The sequence below is a fragment of the Alosa pseudoharengus genome, unplaced genomic scaffold (assembly GCF_046254945.1).
Source record: "Alosa pseudoharengus isolate Yale_2024_CS ecotype anadromous, Long Island Sound unplaced genomic scaffold, YU_APseudo_1.1 YU_APseudo_1.1_scf_9, whole genome shotgun sequence".
NCBI lineage: Eukaryota > Metazoa > Chordata > Actinopteri > Clupeiformes > Clupeidae > Alosa > Alosa pseudoharengus.
Window position 1 is genome coordinate 12,224,617 of NW_027468881.1, and position 11,155 is coordinate 12,235,771.

At 42.5% G+C, this 11,155-nt stretch overlaps 1 protein-coding gene across 1 annotated transcript; it reads right to left on the reverse strand.

Annotated features, from left to right (window-relative positions):
- Positions 1-3,233: 3,233 nt before the first annotated feature.
- chdh (choline dehydrogenase) lies at positions 3,234-11,046 on the reverse strand. Its single transcript, XM_076277159.1, has 8 exons — positions 10,899-11,046; positions 9,515-10,337; positions 9,056-9,207; positions 8,529-8,658; positions 8,021-8,155; positions 7,701-7,843; positions 5,775-5,877; positions 3,234-5,619 (listed from the first exon to the last, which is right to left on the reverse strand). Exons 2-8 carry the CDS (start codon positions 10,248-10,250, stop codon positions 5,201-5,203), a joined length of 1,818 nt encoding a protein of 605 aa, XP_076133274.1. The 5' UTR covers positions 10,251-10,337; positions 10,899-11,046; the 3' UTR covers positions 3,234-5,200.
- Between the last annotated feature and the right edge of the window lie 109 nt (positions 11,047-11,155).

The following is an 11,155-nucleotide window of genomic DNA, read 5'->3' on the forward strand; positions in this document are numbered from 1 at the left end:
AGCCCTAATAAGGTGAATAATAAAAAACAAATGACACTTAAAAACCAAACATGGTCAAAAATGAAGAACAAACCACCGACTACCCCCCCCCCCCAAAAAAAACCCCTCCAGTCTAAGGATAGTACCAGAAATCTATTTATATGGATATATAAATCCATTATTATTGGTATGGTATTGTTGTTGCACATTTGACACTAAAGCAGTCCGTGAAAACATGCACATCAGTGGACTGCTTTACTAATGCAAAATTGAAAACTATGATTTCATTGCATTACTCAGTATGGTTGCACGATGCTTGCATGATAAATACTTCCCAAAACAACAGTAATTATAAGGATGACATTTAGGAGTGTAAATTAAGTTTACACAATTCGATACAATATCGATTCTTTAAGCCAACAATTTGATTCTTTTCAATACTTCAAAATGTGTAGCAATACGATTCGATGCGTTGCTGGGGTCTGTTGTCGATAGGAAATTATAGATTTTGGTTAATTTTCATGGATTCAAATGCCAATACTAAAGGCTAAATTATAGGCCAAATAATGAACAATGACTGTGGAATCAGGTAGGTTACAAAGTTTGTTCTCTTCCCCCCCCTTACACCACCTGTCACTAGCTAGATGCTTTCAAATTTAACATGGTTTAAACTCGTATGTTGCAGTATACGTTTTCTGTCACTGCAATAAAACTAGCCTATTTGGAATATTTTGTAGGCCTGCTGTTCCTTTTATGAGAACAATTTAACTGACTGATCAAGTTTTCATAGGCTATTGAATGTTTTAAATGTGAATGCCATAAACTTAATTCACCATTAACTAGATTATTAGTTCTTCACGTAGTTGTTATCTAAATGCAGTGTTTTGTAGGCTATTCAAAGCATTTCACTCAGTTGTGGTGTAGGCCTATGTCTTGAGTGATCGATGTCCCTTTAAATGTCTGGGACTTTAAGTTACGTTTCAACTGCATGCTGTTTTTGTTGATCGATCGACAATAAATGACACACGCACTTGCGTGGTTAAAAGTGAATTGTTTTCACTCGTTTTCTTGCAATTCCCACGTAACATTAGATATTACAGTAGGTCTAGATTACATTTAAAAAAAAATTGTCGATTACTATCTCAGTGACTAGTTTGAACTTTGTTACTGGTGGGCTAGGTGGAATAATTTCATTATTGCACGGTTCTGGATGATGACAGTCAGATGGCAGCGCCACTGACAGCTGAACGAAAGCTTACACACTAGTCAAGTCCACAGTTGTTAAAACTTCCAGCTTAAGTAGCCTAGTGCGAACTGAGAGTGTAGCCTATATTTTCTTAGCTGCTATCAGAGTGATAGGCTAGCCTACATCTACCGCTCCTTTGCTACAAATATTATCAGATGATAATATCTGGTAGCCTGCGGTAGGGCCTAGATGACGTGAAAAAAACGAGTCTCGCCAAAAAGCATCCCTGCATCCCCCGCCCGAAAAAACTCTTCGGATCTGTACGATTCATACAAGTCGCCCAAAGGATCGTGAAGGAGGCACCGAAAAGCGCGTTGTTTGCATCCCTGTAATATCAACTGAGGCGAAAATGTTGTTGGCGTCGCTGATAGGCTGTCAACCACGGAACTCTACACAGTTTACTTTTACGTCATTGCTATCAACTCCGACTGACTCAGGTCCTGTTAGCACGTATATATTTTTTAATTAGGTAAGATGAAGTTAAAACATGACACAAATATTAAGCAAAACATTTAAACTCATTATATATTGAGGTGGTGATGAAAAATTTACTACCAAGTCAAATTGCATTTATTACCTTTTAATACCTTTCAAGGGCCTTAATTTTGGTAGATTCCATTTACTACCTTTTACTACCTTTTACTACCGCGCGGACACCCTGTTAACGTTACCTAGTTAGCACACCATAACGTTACAGCTAATAACGCTAGCCTAACGTAAGCTTAACTAACAAGCCATGGTGATGTAGATGTATTAGATCAAACGGACAACGTGGACTTCGCAAAAATAAATACATAACAAATGAAAATAAAGACAACACATTACACCACACCAAGTCAAACACACAGAATGTAATTTAGTATGTTATCAAGCAGCTAAAAGCTTGAACAACTCAATGCTAAGATACGTTGACAACAGGCGGGAATGCAACTTCTAAAAAGTCTACAGTTTCATAAAGAAAACACAATCTCAGATTTATAAGTCTGAGAGTGCAACACAACTTCTAATATATGTATTTTATCAACGAATGCCCAAAATAGATTAATGTAATAACTTACCACACAAAATTGTCCACCACTTGGAGATAAGTCTGCTATCCTGCAGGGGGGTTTCAGGTTTCAGTAGGACCTAATGGCGGCGGACTGCGCTGGAAGTTTGAGCGATGTTCATTGCAAAATATCCCGGATGGAACTCGTTACACCCAATTGGTGTTTATTGACCAGAACTCTGCAAATTATCTCTGGCTTTTGTATCATATCTACACCAAAGGTGTTGAGAGTTTAGCATCTATCACTGCAACAGTGTTTATTTGTCATAACACCAGAAATGTAACACCTGTGAATTTGCTGTGTGAAAAGAGATTCGGGGCTTGAGCCCCCGAAACCACCCCCTCGCTCCGCCAAAGCAACCACCCAGCAGTAACTTCTGCATTCAGTGATTTGCACCGCCCTAATTTTATTTTTGACTCTTCCCGTCACCGTTGCAACCTCTGAGCGCTCATTCTCCAAGTTAAAGATCATTAAAAACCACCATAGAGAATGAGAGAGCAAAGAAAATGGACATACACAGAGCATCGTGGACGAGTTCGCGGAGCGCAAGGCTCGTCGTATGCGGTATGCCCTTCAATTAGTGCTGCTTATTGTTGTTTTATTATTAGGGGTCATGTAGCCTAATGTTTCTGTTGTTGTTCTCTTGGTTACACTTCTCTAGGAAGTTCGATGGACTTCAAAATTACATAGTTGCTCTCCGTGGCGCGGACGCTTGTAAGACCCGCTGTTGCGGGCATAAGTAGCTATGTTGTAAAATTATGTTATGAGTTTAATAAAGGGCCCGGTGCCCCGGCCCGGCTCTGACTTGTTCCGCCACTGGCGGTAGGCCTATGTTAAAAATTCATATCATAACGAAATTATACACCGGTATACGGTGTATACCGCCCAGCACTACTTCCTACATAACTTCATAAGTACATAAGGTGATCAATACTTCAAAACATTTCATTTTTCTCATCTTTTTCTTGAAATTCATGAATTTATTGTTTTTTAAGGATTAAGGCGAGTACAAGAAGTGTAACAAATAGCTTTTAAAATGAAATGTAAACATTGTAATTTAGTTGTTAATCATCAAAAAATCTGAAAAACAAATTCTTATGACAATTTTCTTCACATTCACTGATTTTCTTTCATACTGATAAGGGGAGAAAGGAAGGGGGACATAGGCACTATAGCAGATATGACAGATGATCTGTCCTTCTAATTAGCTGATTAACTCTGGTTGACATTCATATTACACAAGTGAGTAATACCAAGTGAGTAATACTCTATCAGTCACATTTCAGGCAGTGCTTGAAGGTCACTTGTAAGGTCACATTTAGTGCAAATGAACATTTGCTTAGACAGATCACATTTCTACACGGCAGGCAGCCATATGAAGCAATCAAACTGAATGAAATATAAGCATATCACATAATTCAACAATTAACTTGTAAACATTCAGGAATCACATCTACCTTGATAAAGACATACATGCTCCAAAATAACACTGAAAAGCAAACTGGTAAGACTTATAAAATGATGATAACTGGACATTTGTGTGCATATTGTGTGTGTACATACATCCCTTTTAACTGGAATGTTTTCATTGTCATTAGTGTTTACAGAAAAAGGGTCCCTTGTTTGATGCAGGCAGAGGATAGGAGGTATAGAAAAATAAGCTTTGATAAGAGCCCACATGTCTGCATGATGCATATTACTATTATGAAGGCCCTATAGTTACAGAAGTGTGTTGGTAACAGAACATGAACAAAGCACCTTGGGAACATGGAGTGTTAAACTAGGGGAGGAAATCAATATCATAGTATTTCATACATGACACACCAAATATTTCACTGCACTACCTTAAACCTGAAATACTGATCATTCGCTCTTACAGTCTTCCTTAAAGGTGCTCTAAGCGATGCCGGGCAACGTCACTTCTGTTGACTTTCAAACAAAACAGAGAGCTAGCTCGCTAATTCCTCCCCCTCCATCCCGTGCTGCTCCCGTGCAATTGAAACTCTCCTAAACGCGCATCTCGTCTGTGATTTGCTGGAACAGTTTGTTATGTTTTCATGGGCTAGGTTTGCCCAGGTTGTTTTTGTTGCCGTTATTGAAGCCTGGGCTGTCCAGAGATATCGCGTTTTTTTTACAGTGTATTCAGGACACAGACAGTTAGCGGTTGGTTAGGTGCTGTTTGCAGTAAGTGACATAAAATGTTTTAGCCCAAAAAATGCGTGGCATCGCTTAGTGCGCCTTTAATATGAAATGTGAACATGTCTCTGCACTAATAAAACAGTCTTACTTGGTTTGGATAAAATACACTATGAGAAGGCCCTGCTTTGGGGACATGATTTGCAATCAAAAAGTTTAAAATGTGATATATTACAAAAAGCACTGAACATTTGTATTACTGTTAAAATAAGTGTGGCAATAAAATATTGTAGGGCCTCTGGTGGTCCTGGTCTTGCCACACTAGTTGTATGAAAATCTTTATCCTTTGGTTAGCCTTTGAATTGAAGGAGATTAATCTGACCCCTTTGGTTACCCTTTGAATTTTAGAAGATTAAGCTGCCTATGCTACTCAATTTAAAAACGGCACCAGCATGTCACCATATGTAACACTGCTACTACTTACATGCTACACAACATCTAACTTCGCAAAAATATACATCATTCTAATTTCAAAAATAATTATTAAATCTCCAGGACGGCTCAACGGAATGATCATTTCAGAAGCATTCATTAAGACAATTAAATTGCACTTTAAGGCATCACAAATAATTAAGTTTCAGTCTTCTATTCATTTTGACGGTGAAATAGTATGATCCTGATGTTTAGCTGTTTAGCCTGTGACATATAACAGCAGGTAAGCCAAGTACCACTTAGTGTATAACATAATGCTGAGGGTGTAAGGCACCTGTAGTGGGCAGGACGAGCCCCCTCACCGCTGTGTCTCTAAACTGGGCGGCTGGTAGACGGGCACCCCGGGGTCACTTAGTGACGGCAGGCCCTTGATGATGTCGGCAGCCTTCTCAGCCATCATGATAGTGGGCGCGTTCAGGTTGCCACTGACCACGCTGGGCATGATGGAGGCGTCGACCACACGGAGCGCGTCCAGACCGTAGACGCGCGTCTGGGGGTCCACCACGGCCATGCGGTCTGTGACGGCGCCCATCTTGCAGGTACAGGACGGGTGGTACGCGCTGTCCGCCTTCTGACGCACGAAGGCGTCAATCTCGTCGTCCGTGGTGACCCCCGGGCCCGGCTGGACCTCGGGGCCTCGGAACGGATCGAAGGCCTTCTGAGCGAAGATCTCCCGCGACAGCTTCACACTCTGCCTGAACTCCCATATGTCAATATCTAAGGGGCAGGGATGGTGAAGCCGAAAGAGAAAACAAAGTGAATACAACACTAACGCTGTCGCAATCTCAAATTACTGCCTTAGGCCACTGCCACTGCCACTAAAAAACATAGATAGGAAGTTGGGCATCTGTTTTCAATCCAACAACACTTACCTGTGGTGAGGTAGTTGGGCTGAAGGATTGGGTGATCCAGTGGATTCCTGCTCTTCAGTTTCATCCATCCAATACTGGTGCTCCTCATCGGTCCAACATGGACCTACCCAATTATGAATAATAAAATCCCTTCAGTGACACAGGAGGACATTTTCATCATCATACAACCAAGAGTATATGTGCCACGGATCATAATATGCAACCTGTAAGCTGCTGGGCTTAGCCCCCAGGGTTGTAGGTAATGCGCGAAAAAGTGGTCGAAAAAACCTTAAAAGTGCTTCAGTGAATTGGTAGGTAGCCTACCCTTTGAGGCCTAGGCTATTTTTAGTGTAATTTTACTATTAAGCTCATTTTATCATCTGTTATACTAGGCTATATAGTTTTCAAGACAGTATAGGCTACGCATATCTGGGAAAGTATGATGTGATCATGCTTGTAATAATAATATATAATACAAAATACTAAAAGATTTCTATAGTTATTTTTCGCTGACTGGATGTGAAAGTTGCAGAATACAATGAAATGTGTAGATGTACAGACTTAGAAATTACACACTGCCTACTCCCTCTACCCTTCCTCTCCTGGAACTATAGTATTATATAGTCCTGGAAGTATAGTAGTATTTGATCATTTCATCAGTGCTCTTTTTAAGTTGAACTAGGGTAGTGCTTAACTACTAGCTACTGCAAACTACTGTTAACTTATGTGATCATTCAATAATCAAACAATTAAAGAATATTCAAACAATATTCAAACCTAAACAATTGCACCCTAGACTAAGCTATGACCCTTTTTAACCAGATAAGTCATATATTAGTCCAGGGGTCTTCAACGTTTTTCAGCCCAAGGACCCCTTGACTAAGAGAGACACTGAGCACGTGTCTCATGTATGTCCAATGTTAATTTTCTCGCAAACCGTTTATCCCAGCACTAATATCAATGGAAAGCTCCTGTTCCGCTCTTTTATGTGACATCTGTGTGATTTATGTGAGATAAGTACTCTGTGAGCAATTCAACAGAGAATAATGGATGTGAATTTGGACGCATATTATTACTAGCCTGGGTGTTCCCATGCTGCCTTGCGCGCAATTTGATTCACGCTGCTAAGGCAGCCTGGAGACCATGGAGCAAATTTTCGCTTGAGATAGGGGACCAATCACAGAACAAGGGGGAAAGCAAGACGATGATGAGCTATGCACAGACGCATTTGATAGACATCCGTGGCACCCAATAAACGGATCTGGGCATTTTTTTCAAATACGAGAAAATTAACGCTTGGTTCCCAGACCAAGTCTCATTGAGATGTGGTGGCGCTAGCCAGGCTATATTATTACTATATATTTTTTAGGGGGGCTTTTGATCATCTTAGGTTGGATTCAGCCTGCCCAAAATAAGCCTAACGACGTCCCTGCATTTCAATTAAACTTACTTTTACTTATTTTTACTCAAACATGAACTAATGCCACACAAGGCGTTTGATGCAAAAAGTTTGATGCAAAAAGCTATATCCAGGAACCATATGTAATCACAGTGATCAATGTAATTTCTTGATCACATCTGCTATTTTGAAACATGCATTTGTGGTTCATGCTTTCCTTAAAAACACTAATGGCAAATTAGCGGCTTGTACGTCCCTTATTGAACCCTACCATGTTTATGAGGCTTGGTGTTTCTCGTGCTTCAAACCCATTTTATTGCTCGACACATTCAATAAATGTATACAGTTCCATTTAACTAGTCTGAGCTTACTTCAAGGAAAGACATGACCGTAGAAACTTCAATGACATTTACATGGAAATAGTTGGAGTTGAGTATGCATGTAGGAAGGGGTTGCCTAAAAGTAGCTAGAGAAAGCACAATGGTGAGAGAGAAAGTAAAAAAAGAAAGTAGAAAAAAGTCTGCAAATTCATTGCAGTGGAAATGCACCTGGTAAGCCTCAATCTTGGAGGCAACTCGGCCGTGGTCCACAACCTGCGAGGGCAGGAAGTGGAATTGGATGTCTGGGTGGGTGACGCCAGGTCGGCTGCGGATGAATCCCCCACTCTCCAGGTGCGCCGTGGCCCCGTAGCCTAGGAGACGAACCAGACGAGGGAGTGACACACCACCCTGTCACACTCTCAAACTCACCACCAGTCATGCTTTTACAGCTAAGAACTTTAACCTTTAACTGCAGCTTGCTGTTGCTGGCAGCGCCCTTCATGTCTGTATCACATGACAACTCATTGAAGTTTAGGCAGTGAAGCTACCTGTCTGCTGCAACATCCACTCTATGCCAATCTTGAGCATGTGGAAGGGCTTCTGGGCTTTATAGAGTGTGATGGGCTGGGTGCACTGCTGCTGAACATACAACTCCAAGTGATCCTGCAGATTTTGGCCCACTCCTGTGGAGACAAACACAACCGCACAGGCACAACGACATTCATACACACAGACACACACACACACACACACAGACAGACAGACACACACACACAGACAGACACACACACACAGAAAGTAATTACCCCTAGAAAACATTAAACATTAATCTAGCCATTCAAAGATCAGTGCTATGAATACATGACCTCATTTTACCTCATTAAATACATATTCAACAAACTTGAGCAAATAAAATGTTATCCATTAACATTAACAGTGTTTGAATAAATCAATAGCTTAAGAAAGCTCTTTTCAACAGTTTGTTTCTAGGAATAGAGAGGGAAACAGAACCGGGAACAAACAGAGAAGGGGTGGGGAACACAGAGTGGAGATCACCTGGCAGGTGCTGGACCACAGGGATGCCGAGCTCCTTGAGGTCATCTGCGTTGCCCACGCCGGACAGCATGAGGAGCTGTGGCGAGTTTATAGCTCCGCCGCTCAGTATCACCTCTTTTTCTGCATACACCTGACCAATCACACACACATACGGATGTACACACACACACAGACAAACATGTCACAAACACACATGAATCCACTGTCTGTAATGAGGGCCTCACATCATGCATAACACAACCCAGAGGGGGGAAACCTGAATGTGTAAGCTATAATAGCATCAAGTTATCAAGATTATGTCTTATTCATTGTCCAGTCAGTCACCCAGACTCCGCTGTCTTGTGCTGACCTCGGAATTACCCTGCAATCATAAAGTTGATATCATCGCCCAATTATTAACATATCGGTAACTCGAGATGCAGATCAAAGCATGTAGTGAGCAATCAAAGCATGTGAGCAAGCAATCCAAACGGCTGACATTTTTAACTCATTGCTCTGTGAACGGTGCAAGCTCTTTGTGACCTTACCCTTTTAGTTTCTCCATTCTGCTGGTACTCCACGCCGATTGCCCTGGTCCCATCGAAAAGGATGCGGGTACTCAGGCAGCGCACCTCTGCCTTCAGGTTGGGTCGGGACAGCACGGGCCGCAGGTATGCACTGGCTGTGCTCCACCTTTTCCCTGTGGGTGACCACAGTCAAGAAACACTTTGTGACACCTGTGCTTATTCGCTACACATCATTCACTGTACATGTTTTTGGATTGCTTGTTGCATTAGTAAGAGCTAAAAAAATAAAATGACTATTTTGATAAGTTTCCCACTAAATTGGAAATTTCCCATTTACTATCTCATGGGAACCTGAGCGATGCCTTTAAAAACATGGCTATACCCTTAAAACAGTATATGAGATAAATGCATTTAATGATTGATTGAGAGGGGTAGTTGGGCACATGCTTAGTGAAGTTGAGTTTCTCCAGAGGTCCTGACCTTTGTATATGGTCATATCCATCCAGCCCAGGCCCTCCTGCTGGTAGCCGTTCATGTCGTCCGTGAACGGATACCCGGCCTGCTGGCCAGCATCGATGAACGCCTGGTGTAGGGGGTGATTGGTTCTGCCCCGGGACACGTGCAGCGGCCCGTCGCATCCCCTATAGCGGTCAGCGCCCAGTTCATGGGCCTGAGCCTTGCGGAAGTAGGGCAGGCAGTGGTCGTAGTCCCAGCCTTCTGCGCCCTCCCTCTGCCAGCGGTTGTAGTCTTCGGCGTGGCCGCGGATGTACACCATGGCGTTGAGCGAGGACGAGCCACCCCACACGCGGCCCCGGGGCCAGTAGAGCACGCGCCCGTCCATGCCAACCTGGGGCAGCGTGTGGTAGTACCAGTTGTACTTCTCGTCACACAGATTGTACGTGAGCGCCGCCGGCATGTGGATCTTCCAGGAGAGCCGCACGCTGTTGAGGTGCATGTCCTTGGGCCCGGCTTCTAAGAGCAGGACTGACTCGGACGCGTTCTCTGTCAGCCGGTTGGCCAGCACACAGCCTGCGGAGCCGGCCCCTACGATGACATAGCTATAAGAAGGGGCCCTCTGGTTGGAAGTGGTTGTGCTGTAACTACAGGTCCATTTACACATCCGAGTTAAGGCCTGGGAGGACCATGAGTTGGGTGCCAGATTGAGACACCTGCCAAGGCCACAACTCATTGTTCTGGCCAGTGTGAATAAGAGCATGCTGACTTTTGGTCTGACTGATCTTCATGCAAAGTCAAAATGTCCCAATGCCAAGTCCTTGTGATGATAGAAAAGACAGACAGGGTCCTAAAGAAAAGGAGTGTAGTAGCCAATGAGGTTATGACACATTGAAGAAAACTCCCATTATGGGTGACAGTTTATTAGTCAATGTTTTTATATAGCTAAGTAATATACAAATATTATCTGTAAATGTTCGCCTCAACAAACCAAACAACTTTACAAAACCAATCAACACATAGCCTAAGCGTCCTTTCAAAATGAGTGAAAAAGTCAATGGAGACAGACGGGGAAAAAGTGGCTGCTGCAGCTGCTGCTGCAAGGGGGCATAACGTAGCCTAGCCTATAATGTTACGGTACGTTCGGGGTCTTTGGTATTTTATCTGAAAACCTTCCAATTGCGCAACATATGACTACATTCCAATTGTAAGCATATTGTGTGGTAGTAGTAGGACGCAGAAAGGTTTCTTTCAAAACACGGGACAGCAACAACAACGACGGCGGTGGTATGTGTGAGATAGAATTTGTAAAATACTTAAAGCAGATTGGGCACTCACTGACAAGGATTATGCTCCGATAAGCAAATTATTTCAAGATCAGAACAACGTCAATGTGAAGAAACACACTTACGTGCACAAGTATTTCGCAGCGTACGAAAGTTTATGAAAACAACAAGTCACTTAATATCGCCAGCAACTCTCCAGCCGTCTGGGGCGGAGTTTGGAGACGTAGGCTATCTGTTGCCTCTGATAGGTTACGGGACGTTGCTTCAACTACGTTTCTTTTCAACCGCTAGTCTAGTGCTGTCCTCGTTTCATACAGTAGTAGGCTATGCTCGATTGTTTGATGTGATAATATGATATTAATTCGACTGTTAATTAAGTCAC

Excerpts from the sequence above, each read along its gene's own strand:
- chdh (XM_076277159.1), bottom strand. The coding sequence starts at position 10,250 with ATGCTCTTATTCACACTGGCCAGAACAATGAGTTGTGGCCTTGGCAGG. Across the intron at positions 9,208-9,514 it reads GGATATGACCATATACAAAG|GGAAAAGGTGGAGCACAGCC; the intron begins GTCAGGACCTCT and ends GGTCACCCACAG. Across the intron at positions 7,844-8,020 it reads GTGGATGTTGCAGCAGACAG|GCTACGGGGCCACGGCGCAC; the intron begins GTAGCTTCACTG and ends TTCGTCTCCTAG.